Below are 26,899 nucleotides of genomic sequence, written 5' to 3'. Positions count from 1 at the left end.
TTACATTACATAAGAGATTTGTATTTCTGTAATGTGATCTCTCTTTTGAAACCACTGCTGAGTGCTGTTATTAAAATACATGCAGATTATATCACTGTCCATCTGTAAGCTCAGCCATTTTTTAAAGTTATGTCCTTAACACTCGTCCTACCCAGATACAAGTTTGTGTCTGGGTAGAAGTTTCCAGCACCAATTAATTTGTCTAAATGTGAAACTACCAAGTTGTGAAACTACCAAGAAACTGCCAACGCGACAAAAAACTACCTCTAATGTGATCACAAAACATCTGATGTGCATTCTGGGCTATAAGGTACCGGCCAAAATACAACCGTAATCATGATGTTAAAGGTTTAGTTCACCCAAAAATGAATTTTCTGTCATTAAGTACTCGTCGTTCCAAACTCGTAAGACCTTCGTTCATCTTCGAAGCACAAATTAAGATATTTTTGATGAAATCCGCAAGGTTTCTGAACCACACATAGGCAGAAATGTCATTGCACCACTGTAGTCACGTGGACTATTTTAACGATGTCTTTACTACCTTTCTGGGCCTTGAAAGGTGCAATGACATTGCTGCCTATGTGTGGTTCAAAAAACCTCTCGGATGAACAAAGGTCTCACGGGTGCTTCTTCCAAGTACTTGATTACTCCTGCTTATCCCTGGTTTGCATAAACTCGCATGTGTGTATAGTGAAATGTGGCAGACAGGCATTTACATTTTCATCATCAGCATAATCCATCCTGTTCCAAAGTGGACACCAAAGCGAGGGACAAATTTAACCTTAAACTGCTTGCATGTTGTTAGCAGAACTCCAAGCTTTGTGTGCGTGTGTGTACGTGTATCCTGACTCCTGGGGCGGCAGCAGTCCCTAATCCTCCACATTTCCACAGTGAGTGTGACAATGAGGACGAGTAACCCGACACCTCTCCCAGCTCAGCACGCTGAGAGCCAGCACTCCGCTGCAATACTGATAATGGAAGGGTGGTAATGACATCCTCCAACTGCCTGCTCGCACACACACACACACATAAAACAACACAAACCCTCTGCCCCCTCATTGCCTCTTTCACTGTTTCCTTTTTAGTGCTTGCAAGGAAGCTCTACATTGATATTACTCAAACATTCATGTTAGGGTTTTGTCCTAAACCTCTGACCTCTGAAGTATTAAACTCATGCAGTTAATTCAGCCTGAACTGCTTAAAGTACAGATTCCGTTCAAACTTTGTAGATCATTTCAGCCTTATGTGTGCTAGGTATTTTTTATTATTTTTTCACAAAGTAGTCTGCATGACCTATATAAGCCTTTTGAAATCATATGAAAGGTTTGTGTGAGTAATAGATCGTTCTGTCCATGTTATTCACTGAACAATCTTGACATAGTTCTCCTTGAGGGTTCATGAAAAGTAGCCATTCCCAATTTGTGAATTTTGAGTCTTTTATTCTTTTCAATGAATTGGTTGATCTGGTTCACAAAATTATTTGTTCACAAGCTGGACTCATCTGGCTCTTTGATTCTTGTCACTAGTTTAATTTTGGTTAAAAGTTGAATGCAATTCTGCAAATGCAAATGAAATTTCTGTTATTAATTACTCACCCTCATGTTGTTCCAAACCTGTAAGACCTTTGTTTGTCTTTGGAACACAAATTAAGATATTTTTGATGAAATCCGAGAGTTTTTTTTATCCCCTTTAGAAAGCAACATAATTACCACATTCAAGGTCCAGAAAAGTATGAAGTATGAAGCACCGATAATACTTTTTGTGGTCAGAAACAAACAGCATAGGAGAATGACAGGAAAGAGACGAAATTGTTGAATAAAGTCGTTATTTTTGTTTTGTTTTTGCACACAAAAAGTATTCTCACCGCTTCATAACATTAAGGTTGAACCACTGTAGTCACGTTGACTATTTTAACAATGTCTTTAGTGCCTTTCTGGACCTTGAATGTGATAATTATGTTGCTTTCTATTGGGGATAAAAAAAAAAAACCTCTTGGATTTCATCAAAAATATCTTAATTCGTGTTCTGAAGATGAACGAAGGTCTTACAGGTTTGGAACAACATGTGGGTGAGTAATTAATGACAGGAATTTCATTTTTGGGTGAACTAACCCTTAAATATTTGTATAACAAATTAAGATTAACTTTCTCGCAGTTATTTGCATACTAACTTGTAATTGTTCTTTTTACTCTTGCATCTATTAAACCATCTAAAACCACCTACTGCTGCAAAGAGTGTTACATTGTACGACGATTCTTATGCGCAGCTAATAGAACTCAAGACACTGCTCCTGAGACATTTCATTTACACAGAACAAAGACCTGAAACCAAAGCATCCTAAAACCTCAACACTATTCTTCAGCTATCTTGCAAGCACTGGTATTTCCTTCAGGAAATGCTAATGTAGTTTCTCAACACCCTATCATTGTCTCCTACTCTCTTTCTCTCTCAATCTCCTTCATTTCTCTTCCTCTCCACCCTGTGTTTTGCCTAACCACTGTAAACCCCCGGCCGGCAGTGCTCCTTGAGCCGCCCCCCTCAGCAGGCTTATTTACACCAGTGTTTAATAGCCTGAGGGAGTGCATGAGCTATGATGACATGCTAGAATGACTCCGGGTGCATTCTTAACAAGCTGCTGAGAGAATAGCGGAGGGGAGGGAGAGTGGGAGGCTGGAAAACGCAAAGAGAAAAGGGAGAGAGAGAAAAAGAACATGTGTTTTTCCCCCCAAAGCACTTGTCTGTTGATGCTTAGACTATGAAGAACTCTGAGGCAAGTGATTAAACACTGTCTACAATTAAGCACGCCGCTTGCCAAGGTGTTTAAAAGTTGACCTACTATTTACCCTGCTAATAAAACGAGAAGTCGTTGGGAATAATTAGAGCAAATTGCTGTAATTACCAGTGGAGTTAAAAAATGATTGATGTAATATGCCTAGACAGATCTGGAGCAATTTACAGACACTTGTGTGTGTGTGTGTGTGTGTGTGTGTGTGTGTGTGTGTGTGTGTGTGTGTGTGTGTGTGTGTGTTACAGACGTATCACTCGGTACAAGATGTGCTGGTGTCTTTCGGCAGGAGGACTTTGTGCTACCCACTCTATCGGCATTTCTCCCTGATCACAAGAGCTGTGAAAGACGTTGCTTGCATTTTTCAGTCTGGTGAGTTCTGTCCCTCTTTCTTTATTTCCAAGTTAAACCCAGACCTCTTAGCCATTTCCAAGCCCCCAAAGGATAGGGTTGAGGGTCAAGACTAAACGCATGACCTGTTCCTCACCCTATAAACCCTGCAGTGCTTCCACCTCATTACAAGAATCCCTGCTGCCACCACAATGAAAATAAAAGTGGATCTCTTTCAACTTCACATCTCCATGAGGGCAAGTTTATTATCTGATTAATGTTTATTTGTCAGTCATATGACTTGGTCAAACAAACAATACTTAAAGTCAACATGAAATCAAAATGGATCTATTTATTTTCTTAATATATATTTCTGATCTTTGTCACCTTTAAATTTTAGTAAAAAATAGCTAAAAAAATAGTTGAGATTGTATTAGACTATTGTTATAGATCATTTAGCTTTTCTAAAGACATTTCTAACTGAGTTTGTTGTTGTTGTTGTTTATGTTTAGGAAAAAAGACTAATATTGACATATGTTGAGAGATTCTTGAGAATGAACTGGACCTTCAACCTTCATGTCTTGGTCAAAAAGCCTTCTCCCAAAAAATTATGTAAAATAATAAACATCTTAAAAAAATAAAAAAATACAATTTATATATATATATATATAAAAAAAATAAAATAAATAAATGTTGCCCATTGACCTTTTTTGTTGTTAAACATACATTTACATTTTTATTGTTTTTTTTTTAATATTTATTCTTATAACTTAATTCAGAATATGAAATATAATATTAATATTAAAAATTCAAAACAAGTCTTAAATATTTTCTTCTGATTTTAAGATATTTTTACTGTAAAACGGTTCCCATATATTTTGGTCTCAGTAAATCTTGGAAATACATCATACTACAGAAGTTGCGAATGCTATTTCATGTTGACTTAAAGAGATTAATGACATCAAGAGCTTGACAGGCAACCTAAATTTACCCACAGCAGACACTGCTGCTCACTCGGGACCAAATTTAACACAACGCTCACCAACCCTCCCTGAACAGCGGGGTGCTTTGGTAAAAGACATTTTCCATGACATGAAAGTCAACAGATTGGTCATGTCTTGGTGTGCTTAGTCTTGCTGTTCTGTCAGCGTAAGTGGGTGGGAGGTTAAGAATGAGGGAATCCGAGAGGGATGTCTCCTCACTTCTGAAGAAATCAGCGATTCTGCAGAGTAGACACTGTTGCCTTTGATATCTCCGAGAGAGGAGCAACCTTTAAATCAAAGAAGCCATCTGTGGGAGAGACAGAAGCGCTGTGTAAACAAGTTTTCGGGCGTGTGTGGTGAGATTATCCAACACATGTTGATTTTAGTGCTCATAAATAACTGCAATTAAAGGGCTTGTAAGATTTGGGATTAGCAGGGTATGGATGATTTGAGAAGTTAAGTCAGAGCAGAGACTACACGACAGAACAAGATTAGATAAGCAACATCACACTTCACTGATCGCAGGTTCTTGTCAGGTACTGGCAGCTTCCTGCACTGACTGAGAATATGCACTCATGGAAGTTTTCATAAAAAAACGTTTTGTTTTTTTCTAACCGTTTTTAGGCCCATAAAAGTTCATTCTGTGAGGAGAAAAAAATTTAGCCGTTTCTCCAACAGGAAATGATTGAAAATTTGTCTACTTATGACAAGTGGTTGAAAAAGGAAGGCACTTGGAGGCGTTAACCTGGAAGTCTTTTTAGATGTACGCAAAAAAAAATAAAAAATAATAATAATAATAATTTGATAGAAAAATTACAAATATAAATTTTTTTGGGGGAAAATGGGAAATGTTACGCCACTGATTCTGTAGTGAAAGAAGTCCAAAGAGCAGGTTGGTTTGGCTACGCATATACGTTTTGTAAGTCACGTTTCAGATTAGTTGTCTTACAGAAGTTGGTAACAGTGTAACAGTACTCTCTATTGGGTCTTAATACTAACCATGATGATCCAGTCAAATCAAGATGGATAAACTCAAGTCCCACCCTACATTATTTCATACTTTAATGCTTGGGAATGCCATTTTATGCTGTATTTTAAAGACCATATAAGTCACAGACATTTAAAAGTTGGACCTTGATAATAATAATAATATTGATAGATGTACATACATTCGGATATACAGTAAATGTTTAATTGATCCCTGAGGATCATAACTAAACACAGACAACATTCAGACTGACCAAGGCTCATTTTCAATGAGATTTGATGAATTAGTGCGACAGTATACAGGGAAACTATTAAAGGTAGGGTAGGCAATTTCGGAAAGGCTAGCAATAGCAAGCTAGCTTTGAAATCCTAAGACCCCACCCTCCCTTCAGAACGCTCTCTCCAAAGCTATGCCTACTCCAAAACACATGAACGTGCACAGCCAGAGCAGAGTCTGCAAAGCATCACGAGAGACTGCGTTAAATAACCTCATGTGTCAAAGCACATAACATTACAATAATACAACTTAAAGAGCGCTGACTTGTACCACCTGACTGCTGCAGATTAATTTCGGCATTGATAGTGTTGCCATAGAAAACGCATAATTCCGAGTCTGAGGATGTGAACAATCATGGATTGCCATCTCGTAATTATGGTTACGACATGGCTTGAATGCAGCATAAGGTCATTGTTTCGGTTCCGGAGGAACTCTAAAAGGCGGCTGCTGTTTGTTTGTGACTGCCTGCTTACGACTCAGCAAATCTGCATGGAACGTGCTGATGACTTGTGATGTCTGCGCGATCAAGGTGTGCGGAGGTATGGAAATACATATGTTGACAGGCAGGTAGGACATCCTAGAGCTCAAATCTCCTCCCGAAAATCCCGAAAAAAGTCTGTTGGTACCTCATTGACTACTTCACTCAGAGAAGCTGTCAATCACAGCTGTCAATCATGACATCACACCCCCGTTTTTGTAGCATCAAATAACTAACTAAAACCAAACTTATTTAAAAAAAACGAACACTTGAGCTTACATCAGCATGATGAAAACTACATAAAATGACAGAAAGTGTAATTTAATTGTTTAGTTTGTCTCACGTCCCATTAAATTACATGGAGAGGGCGGGGTTTATGACCTATCTTGGACCAACCACCTGTGGGCGATCGATGCGCTTTGGCTTCACTTTTCAGGACTTGTGCGGCACGCTTGGTCCTGAGACTTCCACAGAAGATATATGTACATTTTTTTTATTTTTAGACCACTTCTATTATTGATTGCTATCAGGATGTGAATAGAGTTTCAAGTATAACAAAAAGTGTTTATGAAAAACTTCGCCTACCCTATCTTTAATGTTAAGCTGAGTTCAACTGTATGTAAATGAGCAGCAGTAACCAATGGGAGTGCATCGCTGTGATCTGCCATATCAAGTATGTAGAACACCTGCTAGTGTCACAGTGACAGTGATGTAATCACTGGACATCAGCAAATCAGTGTTGAATGTTCTGTAATTGGCTTGTAATTGTATTTCAGTTTAGTTGTCTGCCCTTAGAGATTTTTAATTTGACTTGATAGTATCATATCCATCTGTTCTCTGAAGTTTACACTGGTCCACTTACTCTTCTGGGTTGTAATCCACTCACTGGCATATATTTTCACACAGAGTCTGTGACATTTCACTCCAGTTTACCATTTGTAGGTTTATAACCATCAAAGCCTCACGAGCAATAAGGCTCCCCTTTAATGAACGGTAACAGTGGTGTCACTCCCCTCGGAAAGCAGGCTGCCCTGTCACACCGTGACTTCTGGGTAATTAATTTGTCGGCGGAACATGAATGGAGGTGTGTATCTGATGTGTGTGTACTCTAATTTGAGGCACTTCGTTTAACCAGCAGTGAAAGCAAACAGTTGTAGGTAGTAGGAAAACAAACCCATTAATGATCCTGCACGAGGAAAGCCGTGATGGAAATGCTATCCAGGGGTAAATATTTGAACAGCCCTCTGGCAGCTTGTCTGGTTGTTCTCCGAGAGATCCTGCTAAAGTCAGCGGCCCTCAAGGAGATTGAGGAGGGAGTCTAAGGATAATGGTCTAAAAGATGCACTGTGGGCAAATATAAACGCTCATATATAATCTGAACGTTCAGGGGCTTGCCTGTATTTCATTTAACTGCATAGCTTGGATTCAGTTTCCGCTTGTTTTGCTCTGTACTGGTATTGGCTTATCAGTTAGCGCTGTGTTTCCTAACTTTTTGCCATTGTTACCTCCATAGCACCGTGTTAAATACCCCTTATATATACTAGGCTTAACTGTTTTAGATTTTTATATCTTTTAAAATGTTATTTATTGCTGTGATGGCAAAGCTGAATTTTCAGCAGCCATTACTCTACTCTATCCTTCTATTATGCTGATTTGCTTCTCAAGAAACATTTCTTATCAATATTGAAAACAGTTGTGCTACTGATATTTTTGTGGAAACCATGATACTTTTTTTTTCTTTGAATATAAACTTCAAAAGAACAGCATTTATTTGAAATAGAAATAGTTTGTAACATACATTACTTTACTGTCACTTTTGATCCATTTAATCAATCAATTTGATCAATTTAACTTTCAAATGGTAGTATACATTCGTGTTTCATTTTTTGGAAGATGTTTTATTTCTTGATTTAGAAGCAGGTTCATTTTCATGGCATTTAAAAAGCTCTTTTACATCATTCAGAGCCTGACTTTTTTGCTAAGTTCCGCCGTAGCTTATTGAGATTCATTGTTTTGCTCTGCAGGAATTGTCATCTTTAAGCCAACGTGATCAATCTTAAAAAGTACATTGCCGGATTCACGATGATAGATGTAGGCCATTTGATGCAGCATAATTTGATGTCAATGTTCTTTAATATGATTTTTGCTGCTGTTTCTCGAGGATAGCTGCTTTGTTCACTCGTGTAAGGTTTTTCCACACAGACAGCAGTTAGAGTCACCCTTTTGTATGATTACTAAATTGGTGGTTTAAGGCTGAATCTCACCAAGCTTGTCAACAACATATCCAGGTCATATTTCATGGCAAAATCGAATAAAAAATATGAAGCCTGTTTGATGGACCTTTTATTTTATGCATTTTTACAGTATTCTCATGACAATTAAACACTGACATCTTTCTCTACTCAAAAGCTGTGTATACTGATGACATTTTATGTTTTGCAAGCAACATATAAATCACAAACGTCATATTATAGTAGAAGTTTTACCAGACGTCACAGTTCGGGATAGTAGCTAGTTAAGGACTGATAATGGGTTTTATTTTCTTAATGCTGCTTTTTTTAATTTACTTAGTTTTGAATGTTTGAATGAAATATGACCTAGGCATGTTTTTTGACAGGCTTTGTGAGATTGTCCTTTTAAATGTTGGCACCCTGTGGACCTTTACCATCTGTACTTCCTGGGCCGGAATCTCACCTTGTCACCCCATTCCTCTTCTCCCTCTTCTTTCTTCTCCTCCCCTCAACTTCTTCCCCTGAGACGCCTGATTGCAGCACATGATTAACTGACTCAACATGCAATCTAAAGCCAGCGCACACTGCACCGCACAGTCCCACAGCTGGTCTTCGGAAGAATCCAAAGCTTTCTTTTCCTCCACTCTCCCAGGGAGCAGTGAAGAAAAGTAGAAAACCCTTCAATTATAGATGGATGAAAGTCAGAGAAAGAGAGAGAGGGAGGAAGAATGGAGAAAGACAGAGTATGGTTCAAGTTCCTGGAGTTTTTCTCGCATGTCCTGAAGCTGGAAGCCACGGCGGCTTCTCTGGGTAAGAGCTCCAGCTTAAATGGGAACCAAATGTTTGTGTAAGGCTTTCCTCGGTGCGAGTGCAGTGTTTGTTTTCTGAGGCGGCTGGAATGTCTCCACCGGCTGCCAGGCTATTCTGTGGGCGGCTCGAGAATCCTTGCGGTCCTGCTTTCGCTTCACAACTGAGCCCGTTGCATTGCACTGAGGGGATATTTTTGCACCTTATTTGGGAGATGGGTGTTATGACAACAAATATCATCGCTGTGGCACGATGCCCTTAAGGTGTTTGTGTGTGTTTTTTTTTTTTTTTTTTTGTATTGTAGAAGCATCTGCCAAAATGGAAAATACAATCATCTCAAAAAGCATCTGCTCAGCTCAGATTTCCCCTTTTGCTCCAACAAAAGTTGCACAGTTAATCTCTAACTAAGCTGTCTTCACTGCTAAAAAAAAAATGTATCTCTATTTTTATCTCGTTTTCTGGTTAAAAAAAAAAAAAAAAAAAAAAGGAATAGTTGAAAATGAAAATTGACATTTAATTACTCACCCTCATGTCGTTCCAAACCCGTAAGACTTTCGTTAATCTTCGAAACACAAATGAAGATCTTTATGAGGAAATCTGAGAGCTTTCTGTCCCTCCATAGACAGCCTATGGAACTGCCATTTTGACGCTTCAGATTGTTCATAAAGAGATTGTAAAACTAATCCATATGAATTGAGTGGTTTAGTCCAAATTTTCTGAAAAAAAGACTTGATCGCTTTATATGATGAACAGATTGAATTTAGGCTTTTATTCACATATAAACATTGATCAGCAAACATAAACAGAAGCACAACCGAACCTGCTTCATGCGTGAGAACAAACCTCTTGCAGAAGCTCAAACGTGCTGCGAAACGCACGAGAATGAACCTCATTGGTTCTTGCATGTCAAGCGAACATTCTTGAGCTTCTGTTTACCAAACTGATGTGTGAGCTGATGAATGTTTATATGTGAATAAAAGCCTAAATTCAAAGCGATCGTGTCTCGATCGTGTCTTAATTTGTGTTCCAAAGATGAACAAAAGTCTTACCGGTTTGTAACGACACGAGGGTGAGTAATTAATGACAGAATTTTCATTTTTGGTTGAACTATCCCTTTAATTTTATGTTACCCCTCTGGTTTAAGCATAAACCTCACTAATAAGCATATCCTTCTGTGTTTAGACTGATTCAGTGCATGTTTTCTTTGTCACAGGGAAGGCCTGCATCCTGAAATGTCTGCTGGCCATCCATAAGATTTTCCGGGAGAATGATCCGGCCTATATCCTCAATGACCTCTACATCACAGACTACTGCATCTGGATCCAGAGGGTCAAGTATGTTCAGTCCAGCACAATATCAGCCTTAATCAGCCAACCTGAAATTAACTAGGTCCAAAATCCGATTGTCTGCTAATTATACCGGATTGATGAATCCCTGCTGAGAGCTAAACCACAGGTTCATTAAAGCAGTAAGCCACAAGAGATGGAGTTATAGTGATTTTACCAGGTGTAAAGGGTCTTGTTAGGTGAATCTCACAAAATCACATCCAGGTCACATTTCACACCAAAATCAAAAGATGAAAGTAAGAAATTATGTTTTGCATAAAGAGAGATTCTTGCATTTTGACATTTCCATGATGGTTAAGCACATTTTCACCCCATTTTCTTTTAATAAATAATAAAGTACTAATGCTACCATGAAAAAATGTAAAATTAAGCTATAAATATTGTACATAATTAATATGAAATATATTTAAATAACTTTAATTAATAATTCTTATTTTATTTTATTTTATGAGATTTTTTTTTTTTTTTTTTTTTTTTTTTTTTTTGCATTATGGTAATGAGAATTGCAGGGAAATTGTCATGAAAAATAATGTCAAAATGGTCCCAAAAACAGGCTATGTTCTTTTTTTAGAAAAAATATTTCTAATTTGTTTCTTTTTAGGGGTGAGATAAGCTCCATACATGTTTTTGTCAGGTTTGGTCAGATTGATTTTCTTAGGCACAATGAGTCCAAACGATCCATTTCATATTTTTTTGTTTTAATTCAGTCTCTGCTAGTTAAACAGAACCACAGTGCTTGAACTTGATTCATGATGAATGGTATCGCAATCATGATTTCTGCTCGCCATTTTTTGTAATCACTTCCATGTTTAAAATGTGAACTATAGCATAATTCAGTAATGAGATATACTCTGCTTCCCGGCTGGTGTTCAGCTAAAGTCGTACGCTTGTCTATAAAGAGTCCAGTTGAAAAATGTGCATCAGAAATTGTAGGCCCGGTGCCCAGACACGATAAACGTCCTGCGGGGATTACGCCGAAATTTTTCAGCCCTGTGTTTTGCCAAAGTGTAGATTTTCTGCCAAGAATACGGCCTTGACAGCTAATTAATAATGGATGTGTAAAATAGCAGAGTTTAAATGTGCCTGTTTTCTCAATGAGACAAAGGGAGAAAATGAGGGAAAGAGACGGAGAGAGCAGAGGTGGGTACAGAGACTCTTTGTCCATGGTCCACAGAGAACTGCACAGTTCCATTGTCAAGTTGGAAAACTCAGTTGCTTTTGCAAAGCAAAAGGGCAAATTAGACAAAGCACTATCATGTCTTTATTCCCTCCTCTTATATTTAAAGTAAAATGAACATAAAATATTAAAAAGGAGGGGAAAAAGTGTCCTTAGGGTGACCGGTCACTGTGTTCTTCATCGACCACTAAATGCATCATCTGAGGCATCAGAAGCATTGACCTGCGATTGAGTACTTTTGTTTCTCTGTTCCTCTACCTCTTTGGTACTTTATTGAACAGAACAGAAGAAAAACAGACCAGAGAGCTGTTGAAAGGCGCAACTTGCAGGATCTGTGACAGCACTCTAGTGCCGATGATGTGTCTTAGTCATACTTGCCTTCAGGCGTTTGACATCTCTCAACATCACACTGAAAATTGATTTCCAGTTTGCTTCCTTTTAGAGTATCTTTAGTCGGCTTGAAACAGTGCTGCAAACTTTTCCTTTGAGTTCAGAAAAAGCCCCTCTTGTCATAGGAAGTGACTGCAGGAGACTTGCTCCTCCTTTTAAGTGCTGGAGCATTTGATCAAATCCCCACTGCTCTGGTTTGTGTAGACAACTCCCTGTTATCATAGCAGGTTTGTTGTGACAGCGTGTTCAACATCTGACATATCCTCTGTCAGATTATTTAAACAATTCTTTTTTCCAAAAAACTCCTCCCAGAAGGACGCCCCAGTCCAGTTATCTAAGCGAGTTATCTTTGTCTGCCTTCACATAGCGGCAAAATGCGGTTGTCAGTCTTGTTTTAGAGTGCAAAATAGTTCCGAATTCAGAATTTCCATTCCATCCACAGATAAAACAAAAGATGGATGGATGGATGGATGGATGGATGGATGGATGAATGGATGGATTTCACATTCAGAATTTCCATCCATCCACCCATTTTTCATTCTATCTATCCGTATGTCTATCCGTATGGATTTCAAATTCAGAATTTGGATGGATGGATGGATGGATGGAACTTCTGTATTTGAAATCCATCCATTCAGCTTTCATTTTGAAATCCATCCATCGACAGACAGAACAATGAATGGATTTATGTAAATTCTAACATTGAAATCTGTCCATCCGTTCTTCCGTCCGTCCATCCATCCATCCATCCATCCATCCATTCATCCATCCATCATTGTCCATCTGAATTTCTATCGTTCTATCTACCTAACCGTAAAACTTTAAGGATTTTCAAACTTTTTCAGAACAGGTCTTCATCAAGACAACATTCAAAGCTTGTCTTGACAAACTTGGCTCTTCTAGTTAAAAATTGCAAGCATGTAAGTTTAATATAAGCATATAAGTTTTATTTTATTTTACCTCATTCTACTTCCATGCATTCAATTTTGAATTGTAATTCTGCATCCTGTTCTTGCAGGTTTTTGGCATGAAATGTGGTGCAACTGTTTAGTAAATTCACCCCTGACTGTGTGAACATAGCCATTATGAGATCTATGGATTATAGATGTTATCCATTCTCATCTGTGGCAGCAGTTCCTCCTCAAATCTCTTATCGGCAGTCAGACACGATCAGCTGCTTATGATGAATGCTGGGATTAATAAACACTGCCCCTGAGGAATGATTTATAGTGTCTCTCTACAATCTGACCAGCTTTTTCACTCTTGAAGTCTTCCAGACTGCCAGAATGTCATGATCAAATTTATGACGTCTTAAAGACTTCAAGTGTGATTTAAATCTCTGTACTGGCCCTCCGATCAACAGCGAAACAAAGTGGATTGAGTTGGGCACTCCTCTTTGTGGCTTTTTGACTGACACGGCTCAATGAATCATTATTTGACATTCTGATGGCAATGTGCCTGATGATTAGCCACCATCACTCAGTCATTTTATGTATGGTTGGAATAGTGTCAGACAATTGTCCCATATCCATCTGCTATTGCAGATGTTCCCTAATGAGTTACTCATCCTCAGTTTGTTTTAAACCTGCATGTATTTACGTGGAACACACACACACAAAAAAACGTTTCTTCACGTGCTTTTTTTTTTTTCATTTAACAGACTGTCATGCTTCACAAAGGACAAAAATGCACCATAAAAGTATTTAGAAGTTACAAATATCTTGTATGTATTCAGCATTAACAAATATGTTGTATGGAATTATCCCTGTGCTCAAGAGAAGCTGCAAAACTACAATTCATTTGTACAAAAAGAAAACTCATGCCAGATTTTGCCTACAGACATTAGCTAAGCTTGCAAAACTTCCACACAAGGCCCTGTTTACTCCTGGTATTAAGGTTTTGGTCGATCAGATCACAAGTAGACGAGGGAGAAACATACCCGTTTACACATGGTATTTTAATCCGTCTCTTTTGTCCACTTTCAACCACTTCTGTCCTGATTTCTTCGAGGGAGGGTCTATGGGCGTATGGGTTGAGTGGGTTTTTTCAGATCTTTCGATCTAATGAACAAAATAAGCTTGCGCAATTTACATATGGACCCGTCCAGAGACGACGGAAAAACACTGAGAGCACGTTTCTGCTCTGATAGCCGCAAAACTACGGCAAACGCAGTGCGTGTTAGAAATCAGGAATGGTGAGAGAACATTGTGCTTGGTATGTTTTTCGTCTTCAAACCAAACTTGGATTTTCAGCCAACAAAGTTTAAATTCCGCGCTTCCCATAATGTTTACGCATTAGGTCTTTAGGCAGAGAGTAGGTGGTCTTTTGCACTCTTTCGAACGCATTCGGCCACATGAGCGTTTACACTACGAAAGAAATCCGGTCGAATGCGTTTTCAACTACCTCTGGAAGTGGTCGAAATTGGACAAGCTCAAAATGTTTTAGACCCCGTTTACTCCTGTATTTAGCGTCGTCCACTTGTGATCCGATCAACCAAAACGCATCTTAATACCAGATGTAAACAAGGCCCAGAATATACAGTTGTCCTCTGTTTCAAAAGTCACCTTATAGCAGCTCTCCAATCAATTACGGTCAGTGCAGATGAGGTTCTGCTACACATTTCAGTGTGGTTTCAATGTGTGCCGCTGATGCCATACTCTGAGATTTGGTGCCAAACTACTGAGAGCACTGGCATTTTCTTATCTTTTCTTCCCCCTCCCATCCAGCATTCAGAATCACTCCAGTGAGTCGACTCTTCGGCCAGTTTAGAAAACATAGAAGATAAGGTGGAACTTACTGTGTTTCACTAAGTGCAATGGAGCTGTTATCTGACAGAACCTTGCTTTCCATTTTCCCTTTGTGTTCAAACTCCTTAATTGGGTCAGTCGGATTCCGAACGGCAACCATGGCAACCTGTTAAAGGTGAGCTTAAGGGTTTATCTATTGACAGGATGAGAAAGTTGCTTTCTCTGACATTGAGAAACGACACATTGTCAGAGTATTGACGCTCAGCCAAGTGTTTTTCTCCAGGGACTCGAGCCCCTGGCTTGAGCGTAAAGAGGCCTCCAGGGGCCACATGGGTCAGGGGTTTCGTAAAGCTTTGTGGTCAGTTGCCCCAGAGTGGACGTTACTGTTGTCAGTTAGTGTTAAATCACGACAGAGTAAAGAGGTGTGGGAAACTGTGTTTTCACTTCTTGCTTCAGTAGCTAAGTGAATTGTGAAATCCCCCTCTAGCACTGAGGGAAATCAGGCTTAAAATATCTCAGTTTGGTGTGTGTGCGGGTTAATAGCACTGTTTAGGTTATTAAGGATTGCTGTCACTTCAGTTTGGATGGCTTTGAGTTTGATCGTGACCTTTTTGGTTTTGTTCTCTAACATTTCACTAGCTTTCCATCCAATTCAAGAGGTTTACTTCTGATCGTACTGATCAGCTTTGGTGTTGTTTGGGGAAAATGTGTAATGACTGCATGCTGATTGAAAAAAGAAATTAATAGTGGAATTAATAGTGTGTTTCGAAGATTTTGGCACTTAGCATAGAAATACCTGCAGGTGAATTTGTCACTTATGATTGATGTATTCTGCTACTAAAATTGTCTGAATAAGAGGGGTTTACTAAGTAAAGACTTGTGTTTGTTGTTTTTATAACCAATAATGATACAAATTATTTTTATGTGCAAGTATTCGATAACCAAAATGCAAAAACTTTTGCAACATTTTTTTATAAATAGTTTTATGATCACAAATGAGTAATGATTAGACTTCAACAAAAAAACAAAATATGCATAATAATAGTAATAATAATAATAATGGAAGTTATACTTGGGAAGATGCAGAAATGTTTGACAATTTTTCTTAAGCTCAAATAAAGTTAAAAATTATTAAATAAAATTGTATATGTACACTAAAATGTACAATAAAAATGGGCCAAGCCAAAAATGGCAAAATATTTAGTGGTCTTTTAATGGTCTTAACTGGGCTTGACATTAACACCCGCCAGCCCGCCAAATGCGGGTAGATTTCAGCTGTGGCGGGTAAGACAGCCACTCCCACTAGCCACTTTGGCGGGTTGAGTATAATTTCAGCCTAGAGCCTAATCAAAGGTAGCCAAGCTTGTCGTAGCACAAAATTACAATCCATTCACAATTCGTTATCGATTAACTTGCAGTTAGTGAAGGCGGGATAGGCGGGAATCGCGGTGAATGATACACAACAGAAGCACTCTCTCGCTCTGTCGCGCGTGCGATCAGTTCTCTTTGAGCCTGAATGGTTAAATACACGCACACACAGATGTCAAAATTTCCATCGTGTGGAGTATCTCGCGTGAATACGTCGATTATGGCTTAAGTGGATGTAAACAGGTGGGTAAAAACTGGATGTGTCAGTATATTACATCCATGCATTCAGCAGCCCAATTAAATACCTGTCTGTCATTAATGTTAATCAAACAACAAAAGATGTTAAATGTTAAATAAACCTACTGTATCTGAAAAAAAAGTTCATTTAATTTACTATTGTAGGGCTATTTGTAATTTGCTAATTTGCTTATTCTTTTTATATAGCCTAACAAAAATAATATAAAATTATAAAATTTCTTATATTATGGTCATACTACCCACCCCTTGCCCACCCGTGGGTGGTCAATCTGCATCTGAAAGATTGAAAGGGTTTTAAATCTGACTAAATCAAGTAAAATGACTCAAAATCAAGTAATTTTAGCATGCTAATGTCAACTTTAATCATATAAAATGTAATTTCCCAACAGCAAAATTGTGGCCAGTGAAAATGTTGAGAGGCTAGTAACTTTGGGAAAACCACTAGCCACAGTGTCTGGTGAGCAAAAAAGTTAATGTCAAGCCCTGGGTCTTAACCATTTTAATCAAAAATCACTGGTCATGAAATTAGCAAGAATTGCACAAATACTGTAGATAAATTAACTTAGCACAGAGTAACCTTCCCTAGCTTGCAGAAAGCTTGTTTCACTCAATGTTAATAGCTTCAAACAGTTCATCATGAGTAGTTGAAAAATGTCTCCCAATTCATTTGAGTTCAATGTGAGACCAAATATTCACTATAGTGTTCAAATCTGGACTCTGGCAGGCCAAAACATGAGCCTGATGGACTTCTTGTTTGTCTTTGCAGTTTGGACAGGAGCATTGTCTTGTTGAAAAATAACATTTAATCATTCCTCTTTAACAACTTTTTAATTGGGGGGAAGCAAGCCATTCTGCAATATTCTCCTGTATTCCAAAGCATTAAATGGCTTTTCACAGTGAAGTAGTTCACCAATGCCAGCAGCTAAAAAGGCTCCCCACACAATGACACCTCTTCACTGCTTCACTGTGCTAGAGATGCATTTATATTTCTCAGCAGATTTTCGAAGACACCACACTGGAGCATCACTGTGCAACTCGTGTTTCATTGTGATTTATCACTCCACATAATTCACAAATCAAACTTTGCATATTCTGCCAAAAGCTTTATTCTGTCTTTTGATGTTCTTCTGAGACTGCAATGGATTTTTAAGTAGTGCATTTGCGTAAATTTAGCTAATTTCCTGACCAATAATTTGTGGTTAAGACAATTAAAAGCTTAGTGTTTAGCCATTTTTTTTCCCATACCCAGGAGTGCATATTATTATTTGTTTATAATTATAATAATTATTATTATTAGTAGTAGTAGTAGTATAGATGTACACAGTGTGTGATTTGTAAAAAAAAAAAAAAAAAAAAAAGGCAGGGGGTGGTGTTTTTGAAACTTTCTTTTTTTATTATTATTATTTCTAATTATGTCTTACTCTTATCTGTAGGACAAAAAAAATGTATTTCAAGTTCTTTCCAGTGTTATGAGAAGAAAATTCGTCGAACACTAATTTAAATGTGCAGTGTTTTTTTTATAAATGTGCGTGTTGCAGCGTTTTACTTCATATCTTTATTTTAGATATTTTATATGGTCTATTGGTGAAGTAGCATTGATCACTGTTGAGGAGAAGATACATTTATAAAAATGATTCAGCGGAGGCAGGGATATTTAGACGAGAGGGGGGAAATCCCCTCCATCTCCCCCCAGAAAAACGCGCCCTGGATGTACATATTACTATATAGAAAAGTATTAATATAACAAGTTACCAGTTGAGTAGTGTTCTGCTGGTCATGATCTCAACTTGGAATATTTTTTAGATCACCGATATAAACTTTTTTTTTTTTCTTTTTTTTAATTACTTTTCATTAATACTAAGTATTGTTCATTTCTTTACGTATAAATCTTTTGTAAATAAAGTACAGATTTAACTTACGATTACTAACATACAGATTTTACTAAAACATTTAGACAAAAGTCTTACATTGTGTGTCCTATGACAGAAAATTCCTTTCTGCACAGTTACACTATACCTTTTCAGTAGGATATAGTCTCATAGTCTCGTTTGAGCACCCTTCTGCGATACGGAGCGGGGGAGAAAGAGAGAGAGAGGGAGGATTGAAGTGTCCCGCTGGTGTGAGGAAAGTGATCTGGTCTTAGAGCTCACACAGATAAGTGGATCATATTCACTCTCAGTGTGTGGTTTAGCGGCATTTGAACACTTTGGCTTGTACTGTCAGTCTGAGCTGTAACGGTGCTTCCAGTTCCCAGAATCCTCTCTTCTTGTAATATGCAAAAGGCTGAATCAAGCAGTGCCAAGAATTTGCAAAACCTAGAATGCACGATTCATGCAGTCACTTTGGATAAATAAAACAGCCAAATGAATGAACGCAAATGTGGTAAGGACTTGACTGAAATGTGTACAACTCACAGCCTTATAATGAATCATTTGCTTAGTTTCAATGACTTCATGAGTCTGTGATAATCTGTGAAAATACTGTTTCAAATGGTCTTATGCCATTTTAAATGTTCTTTAAGACTAATCTCATTGAAAAGGCAGAGGTACATTTCATCCTTATGTGTTCTTGATTTGTATACCTTTAAGAGCTTAATGTAGACGCAGTCTGAGAGCTTTGTTTAAAGTAGACGAGTAATTCACCGCAGGTTCACCTCATCTCTCTCTAGACATAAAGGTCTCCACTATTTTCTCAAGCTGCCTCTAGTGTGTCTTTGTTGCGGCAGGCTTGTTTTTATTTCCCCCTTCTCCCAACCTTGAAAGCCACCCCTTCTCGGTTAATTAAGGCGAACCACAACAGTGCCATCGTAATGACTGAATTGTGTACAACATTATCCTTCTCCCCAAAAGGGGCCTTTGTTTCCACCGCAAGCGTGCATTCTCTCACCGCAGAAGTGAAGGAGGAGAAGGAGAGATAGAGACACAGAAAACAAGCAAGCCTCTACAATCCTAACTCAATAATGACTTCCCACGGGGAGAAAACGAATATGGCAAATGTTTGAAGCGCCGCCGCCACTGCTACGGGACTTCCACCAATCACATTACTCCAGGAAGTGCTTAATAGTTTTATGGACCTTCTTTCTTCTTCTGAGAGCACATGGTGCTTGGTGCTTTTCAGAGAATTGTCTTTGTCCAGGGTCAGAAATTAACAAGGGGTCGGGCCAAAAATGCCCCGAAAAAGGCCTTTTTTAAATTTTTTTTTTATCTGTTATCTGATACATAATATAGTTATGGGCCTCAGCTGAGCTGTGACCTGTAGCAGTCAGATATCTGTATTCACTGTCTCGGAGGCAGGTGTTGTTAATAAGAAGTGTTTTTTTTTTTTTAGGAAAACAACTGAACATGAATAAAACACATTAACTAAAACTGCGACTGGACGATTATTTTAAATGTATTACAGCAAAGCATTTGAGAATTTATTTCAATTAAATGGTTTTGGAAACATTCCCTCGTAAAGGGTAAAAAAGGTACTGAAAATCAGTTGCAAGGAACAACTAATAATGTTAATTTCACACTGGACCCTTTACTTTTCTTTCTTTCATTCATTTTCATTTATTCGAAACTAGTCAGATGATTTCAGGTCTTTGATGGCAAATTCTTTGATGCTAAAAATAGTCCAGATTGTAAACTGATTATGTTAGTAAGCATAATCACATTGACCCCGTATGCTGGTCTTTTTTTATTATTATTTTCAAGCAAATTTTACACTTTTGCCATTTCATTAACATAGTATGTTGGGTCAAATGCATGAGTTCTGTCATTCAATTCCGTTTTTAGACCTCTTTTCTCTCAAGGTCTTGGAAAATATGCTGTTTCTAAGTTGGCAGAATGCTGTGAAATAATATTGCAATTTAAAATAACTCTTTTCTATTTAAATATATTTCAAAATGTAATTTATTCCTGTGATGGAAAAGCTGAATTTTCAGCATCATTACTCCAGTCTTCAGTGTCACATGCTCCTTCAGAAATCATTCTAATATGCCTATTTGCTGCTCATATTTTGTTCTTGTAACATCATCAATGTTGAAAACAGTTGTGCTGCTTAAAGGGGTGGTTGATTATGATTTCACTTTTTTAACTTTAGTTAGTGTGTAATGTTGTTAGAGCATAAACAACATCTGCAAAGTTACTACGTTCAAAGTTTAATGCAAAGGGAGATATTTTCTACAGCAAATGGCTGGTAGGGACTACAACGAGATTCTAACCTTAAAATGTACATAAACCCTGTCTCCAAGAACACGCAACAAAAGGGGTGAGGCCATGTTGGGCTGCTTTAGAGAGGAGGAAGAGTTGTTGTAGTAGAGTGTTGTTGCATGCTGTCATTTTACGCCAGACTGCTTCACAAACGAGGGTTAATTCTGGATTTGCACAAAAGATTAACATGACGGTACATGCTAGTCGATGAGTCGAATCAACTCCACAGCAACTACATAAATGTATCCACTGACAATTCAGAAATGTCCAGTTGCATTCTAAAAGTTGTATCTTCTTCCTGAGTTTCCATCAGTGTCCGACAATGTAAGCTGATGTTACTGACAATCGTCATTTTGGCTGCGTGAGATTCTTCAGCTTTGTTCTTGTTGTTGAGCAACAGAAGCGCAAGCTGTTAAAACTCTACCCTCTTTTGGAAAGTGGTATAAGTGATCTGTGGTGTATTTTGAGCTGAAACTTCACAGACACATTCTGGGGACACCAGAGACACTTATATTACATCTTGTAAAAGGGGCATTATAGGTCCCCTTTAATATATTTGTGGAAACCGTGAAACGGGATTTTTCAGGAATCTTTGATGAATAGAAAGCATATTTATTTGAAATGAAAATTTTTGTAACATTATAAAATTCTTTGCTGTCACTTTATCAATTTAATGTATCCTTGCTAATTAAAAGTGTTTTGTTTTTTTTCTTGTTCTCCCAAAACTTTTGAACAGTAGTGTAGTGTAGTGTAGTGACTGAAATGATTCACAAGCAGTTTTCCTTGTTCACAGAACTTATATTTTTCTGTTTACTCTCTCAAGTGATCTATTTCAGTAATATCTATGGCATTGTAGAGACATTTCATGTGTGGTTTTCTCAAAAAAGAATTTCTAACACCTTCAAGGCCTGTTTGTGTTTTACATCATTTACCTTGTAAAGCCACTGAAAAGTGTCAAACCAGTTTTGCCTCTTCGTCTAACCATGACTTCTCCTTGACATATTACAGTTTGCCTCTTTATCTCAGATAAACACTTTCTGAAGGCGCCAAGCATACTTGTGACTAAAGCGTTGTGTACACAGTATTCTCCCTGAGACTGTAGCGCTGCTCTCCTGCTAGGAATCTCTGTCCGCTGGCGGTCCGGGACATCATTAGGCCTGTGTGGTGATAACGAGGCTTCTTGGTTCTCAGCAGTGTGTTAATTGAAGCACAGAGTTCAGCGACGCACGTCAATAGAGACGGGGCGGCCCAGACTCGTACGCTTTATCCTTTTTGTGAATGACCACAACCTCAAAACTGTCAGGGAGCATGACCCTCCCTCCGCTCGCTAATCACCATGGTGATGAGGGATTCGAGCGGCTCGCAACTCTGAATAGTAGCCACTTGAGTTTTGGCAGCACCCGGTCGCATTTGCTACATGAATAATGTATGTCTCAAGGCCTCTTGTAGTACTGGGATCTTTGCATTGAGTGTATTGTAGCAATATATTTTTTTTCTTCTCAGGGAAGCTTTGTCAGGTTGCTTTGCATATTGCGTCTCCCCAGGGGAACTTTGTGGCGGCATGCGGTATTAGCGAAACTCTGATTGATGTATTTATTTTGGTGTCCAGACATTTAATATTGCGTGCATTACATATTCACAAAATAACAAAAATTTAAATGGTCGTAGTATTAAACATCTGAATATATATATATATATATATATATATATATATATATATATATATATATATATAAACAAACTGTTTGTTAGATGCAATTAGTCGGTCTGATAGCACTGTAATATATAGATTTTATTTTTTAATTATACTAATATATACATATAGAGAGAGAGAGAGATTTTTGTTTTGTTGATTTGCCACAGTGAGAAGAAAACATTCCTATGATGGATTTTAGCAATTCTGCAGTGACTACTGGCTGAATGTTACATCACCTAATTAATATTCATGAGCCATGATTATTCCCTAATTTTTTGATTATCTCTACACCCCTTGTTAAAACTTTGTATGTTGATATGTCTTTCAATTGATTTTTTGGCCAAGTACATACATGTTTAGTCTCTCTAGTTTGTGTTTGTCACTATAAAAAATGTGCTTGATGTGTCTGTTTTAAAATGAGTTCTCCTCTAGCTGATAAGCATGCGCTGAAGTCCTAGAGTTCTTCCTACAGTAGCCATGGAGACATCTGTATTGTGAACTGAATACTAAAATATCCTCTGCCACATTTCGCTCAACAGCCAAACCCAATTTTTTGGTTCACAAAAAAACATGTTGCCTGTAAATTTAATTATTTAAGGATTAATTCAGCAAAAATGTTAAATTCTGTCATTTACTCACCTTCATGTCATTTTAAACCTATATGGTTTTCTTTCTTTAATGGAACACAAAGATACACCATTCAAAAGCCTTAATTTTAATTAATACTTTTATTCAGCAAAGATGCATTGATTTAAAGTGGCAGTGAAAAATTTTACATTACAAAAAATTCTGTTCAAAAAAATCTACTGTTCTTTCAAACTTTCTGTTCATCAAAGAATCCTGAAAAAAAAAAAACCATGGTTTACACAAAAATATTAAGCATCACAACTGTTTTCAAGATTGGTGATAATAAGAAATGTTTCTTTAGCACTAAATCAGCATATCAGAATGATTTCTGAAGGATCATGTGACACTGAAAACTGGAGTAATGATGCTGAAAATTCAGCTTTGCCATCACAGGATTAAATATTATGTGATATTTATTATTTATTAATATAATATAATAAATTTAAATTATATTATTTTAAGTTGCATTAATATTTCACAATATTACAGTTTTTTTTATCAAATAAATGCAGCCTTGGTGAACATATGAGAATGGTAGTGTAGATCTTTAACAGAATGTTCATGCTGCTCTTTTTATGTGCAGTGTGAGTGAATGTTAAGCTCTAAAAATGGCCAAAAGCACCATGAAAGTGGCCTGTGCACTATATATCCTACTCTCCTTAAGCTATACAATAGATTTGTGTGATGAACATTAATTATTCGAATATAAATGGTTCAAATGACATTAAGAGTTAAGGTGTAGGGCAAGATTTTCTGCAGAAAATTACTTAAATTTCAGTCTGTTCCTCAAACAATAGTTATGACTTCAGAAGACTTGAAATATAGCACACGAGTCACATGAACCAATTTATGATGTTTTTATGGCACTTTTTTATTTTTGGAGCTGTCCCCATTTGATTTCATTATACAGAAAAACCTTATCTACCCCTAAAAAAGGTGAATATTACTACTATGAACCTTTTAAGGAGTACATAGTTGTTCCTTTAACACAATTGCCCCAGTGACAAGCTGTTGTACCCCTAAAGGTACAATTTTTGCACATTTTTAATGAGAGTGTGAATTAATCTCCTTTAGTGGTCCATGGAGAAGAAAAAAATCATATGAGGATGAGTACATATGAATATTTCAATATTCTATGTCATATATTTACCATGAGCCACTTGGTGAAATAACAATCATTTATTAGTTGCAGAAGTCCAGTCACAAATATATCTTCTTTTCATATAGGGTCAGTTGGTTACACTTTATTTGAAGGTGTCTAATTATACATTTAAGTACTGAGTAATATTAATTAACTATATGTACTACTTACTATAGAGTTAGGGTTAGTAATGGGGTTTGGTTTAGGGTTAGTTGCAGGTAATTATACATAATTTACTGTTATTACTATAGTAACTACATGTAACATATATAACAAGGACGCTGTAAAATAAAGTGTTAACGCTCAATTAAATATTGTTTGTTTTTTCTTCACCAGATCCAAGCATGTGCTCGCACTAGCCGAACCCCTACGTAATGCCAAACTGCAGAAAAACCATCTAGAACTGGAGCTGGAGATACTTGAACAAGCTGCTGAACTTGCACTGAAGGAGGAAGAAAACAGAGAGGACTCCAGCAGTGGCAGTGACTCTGAGGAGGAGGAAGAGAGTGAGGAAGAGCAGCCTGAAGAAACGCAACCTGAAGAAAGGACAGAAAATAACCAAACGGGACCTCTTGAGCCTCAGGTCATCTGTGAGGTTCTGAAGGAACAAGCCATGATTGAAGCTTCCCCCCTCCATGTTGAGCTCCAGCGTGGCGGTGGAGAGCCGCGTGAGTCCAGACGGATGATTGAAGAGCTGGGAGAGAGGCTGGAGGAGGGGCTGACGATTGAGGAGGATGTGCCTCGGGGAAGACGCTCTATTAGCGGCAGTAACACCGAGGGAGAGGGAGGGAGAGAGGGAGACTGTTACCATCAGTGTGCAGCTGAGACGGAAAGAGACGCCACGAAAGCAGCAACCAGTAGAGAGCTACTTGATCCGTGCCTTCAGAGGAATCCACTGCGTATCATAAGCACTGATGAACTGGACAGTGACGATGATGGAGACCTGCTTCTTACAGTGGTAAAAGAAGGACCGTAGTGGAAACATTATTGCTTGGATATTACCATTCCTTCACACTAAGAGTAACGGATGTATCCTTAAGTCTATCGAAGAGCTTCTGCGTTTTCATGGATGTATATTGTGAAAAATGATGGTTTTATTTGTGGCATTTGTCGTAATTGCTTGTTTCACAGTGCCACTGCTGTTGAAAATAAGACTTTTTTTCCCACGGTATGTTTATGTGGTTCTGGGTAGTTTTATATTAAACATTTTTTTGCATTTTGACATTTTTTGCACACATTTTATTTGTGTTTTGAGTTTACTTTGTTGCAAAATATAGCAATAAAAAGTTATACTTATATTTTATATGCTGTTTTTTCCATTATGGCGTGTGTGTGTGTGTGTGTGTGTGTGTATATGTATAACAATATATATATATATATATATATATATATATATATAATTAACTGTGTGTGTGTGTATATATATATATATATATATATATATATATATATATATAATTAACTGTATATATGTGTATAAAAAAGCTGTTTAAATAGCATTTTTATATATGTGTGTGTATAAAAATTCTATTTAAAGGCTTACTCAACAAAACTCATATACAGTGTCTTCTTTAAAGAAATACACAATCAAAGCAAATTCAGAAAGATTTTTGGGGTTTTTATCTGTACAAACTGATCTTTTGCAGTGAGTTTCTGCAGTCTGTGATGCTACTGTTATTTACATGCATCCTGTTTGCGGTGAAGCTCGATCCCTCGCGTGTTAGTCCTCCCCTCTGATGAGTGTGAGATTAGCATATTGCACGTTGTCATTTCCTTGGAAGACAAGGAGTAGGAGGTGGTCGTTTGACGATAGCGAAAAGAAGTGGGGGTGGGGGTATATCAACAGGAAACGTTAGTTACAGCCCACTCTTGAGAAAAAAGTTTGTTACCATCCAGCTATCAAGATAACTAAAGAAATGTATTGAATTGTTGGGTGCCGTTTTGTTTTTTCTTTTTTAATTTTTGCTGTGGTAAATTATTGTTTTGTGCTTCTAAAAGTTTGCTCAATTGCAATGTGAAGTTCTTAAAGCTCATTTTGTAATGTATAAAGTTGTTTCTTGCTTTAGATTTACTATCCGTTATACAAATCCAGTTTTGATCAGATCAGCTCCACTTGCATCGGTTTTGAGAGCAGTTGATTGATTTAATTGATCGGTCCTGAATAGAGGAGTCAGGTGAAAACAGATCAATCATGGAGAGGCGAGATAAACAGGAAAGCACTTGTCAGGCAGATAGATGGAGGATTGTGTAATGTGCAAGTGGAAATTGAGGAGATAAAGTGGTAAGATTCTGCCTTTGTCCTTTCAGAAAGCAGACTGTTTAACTGACGTTTATCTACTAAAGAGCTTTGAAATAAAGCAACAACCAACACAATCTCTTAGCAATTTGTGTCTCTTTTACGTTTTGGCGAGTTGGTAGCGAATTCATACAATGTTATTTTATACGTTCTGCTTATGCCCCAGTGGTGGTTATGTTTAGGTGTTACTTTTTTCTAAAAAGTTTTTTTGTACAAATTTATACGAAATCTCCACATTTTCCTGTGAAATTGGATTACAAGAACTTTGAAAGAGGTAACAAGTATGTAAAGCCGTTAAAGGATTAGTTCACTTCAGAATTAAAATTTGCTGATAATTTACTCACCCCCATGTCATCCAAGATGTTTGTTTTTCTTTCTTCAGTCGAAAAGAAATTAAAGATTTTGAGGAAAACATTCCAGGATTTTTTTCCATATAGTGGATTTCAACAGTTACCAACGGGTTGAAGATCCAAATTGCAGTTTCAATGCAGCTTCAAAGGGCTCTACACGATCCCAGAAGAGGAATAAGGGTCTTACCTAGCGAAACGATCGGTCATTTCCTAAAAAAATTAAAATGATATACTTTTTTTTTAACCACAAGTGCTCGTCTTGCACTAGCTCTACGATGCGCATTACGTAATTACGTTGGAAAGGTCACGAGTGATGTAGGCGGTAGGGCGAAAAACTCCATCTTATTTTCTCTTCCAACTTCAAAATCATCTGACATCGTTGTTTTACCTTTTTTGTAAAGGGAGTTTGACTTAGTTTTTGCTTTGTAGACA

The 26,899-nt window shown here is 37.5% G+C and overlaps 1 protein-coding gene across 1 annotated transcript in view; it reads left to right on the top strand.

Moving 5' to 3' along the window:
- Positions 1–25,124, top strand: part of shq1 (SHQ1, H/ACA ribonucleoprotein assembly factor) — a 41,312-nt gene extending 16,188 nt beyond the window's left edge. Inside the window, exons 10-12 of the mRNA XM_051896669.1 lie at positions 3,034–3,157; positions 10,092–10,212; positions 24,158–25,124. Of these exons, the coding sequence (XP_051752629.1) occupies positions 3,034–3,157; positions 10,092–10,212; positions 24,158–24,797 (885 nt within the window). The 3' untranslated portion in view covers positions 24,798–25,124. The remainder of the gene's footprint in view (positions 1–3,033; positions 3,158–10,091; positions 10,213–24,157) is intronic.
- The last annotated feature ends 1,775 nt before the right edge of the window (positions 25,125–26,899 follow it).

Source organism: Ctenopharyngodon idella, chromosome 6, assembly GCF_019924925.1.
Source record: "Ctenopharyngodon idella isolate HZGC_01 chromosome 6, HZGC01, whole genome shotgun sequence".
Lineage (NCBI taxonomy): Eukaryota > Metazoa > Chordata > Actinopteri > Cypriniformes > Xenocyprididae > Ctenopharyngodon > Ctenopharyngodon idella.
Note: the sequence above shows the minus strand (reverse complement) of the source record. Positions and strands in the feature narration are given on the sequence as shown.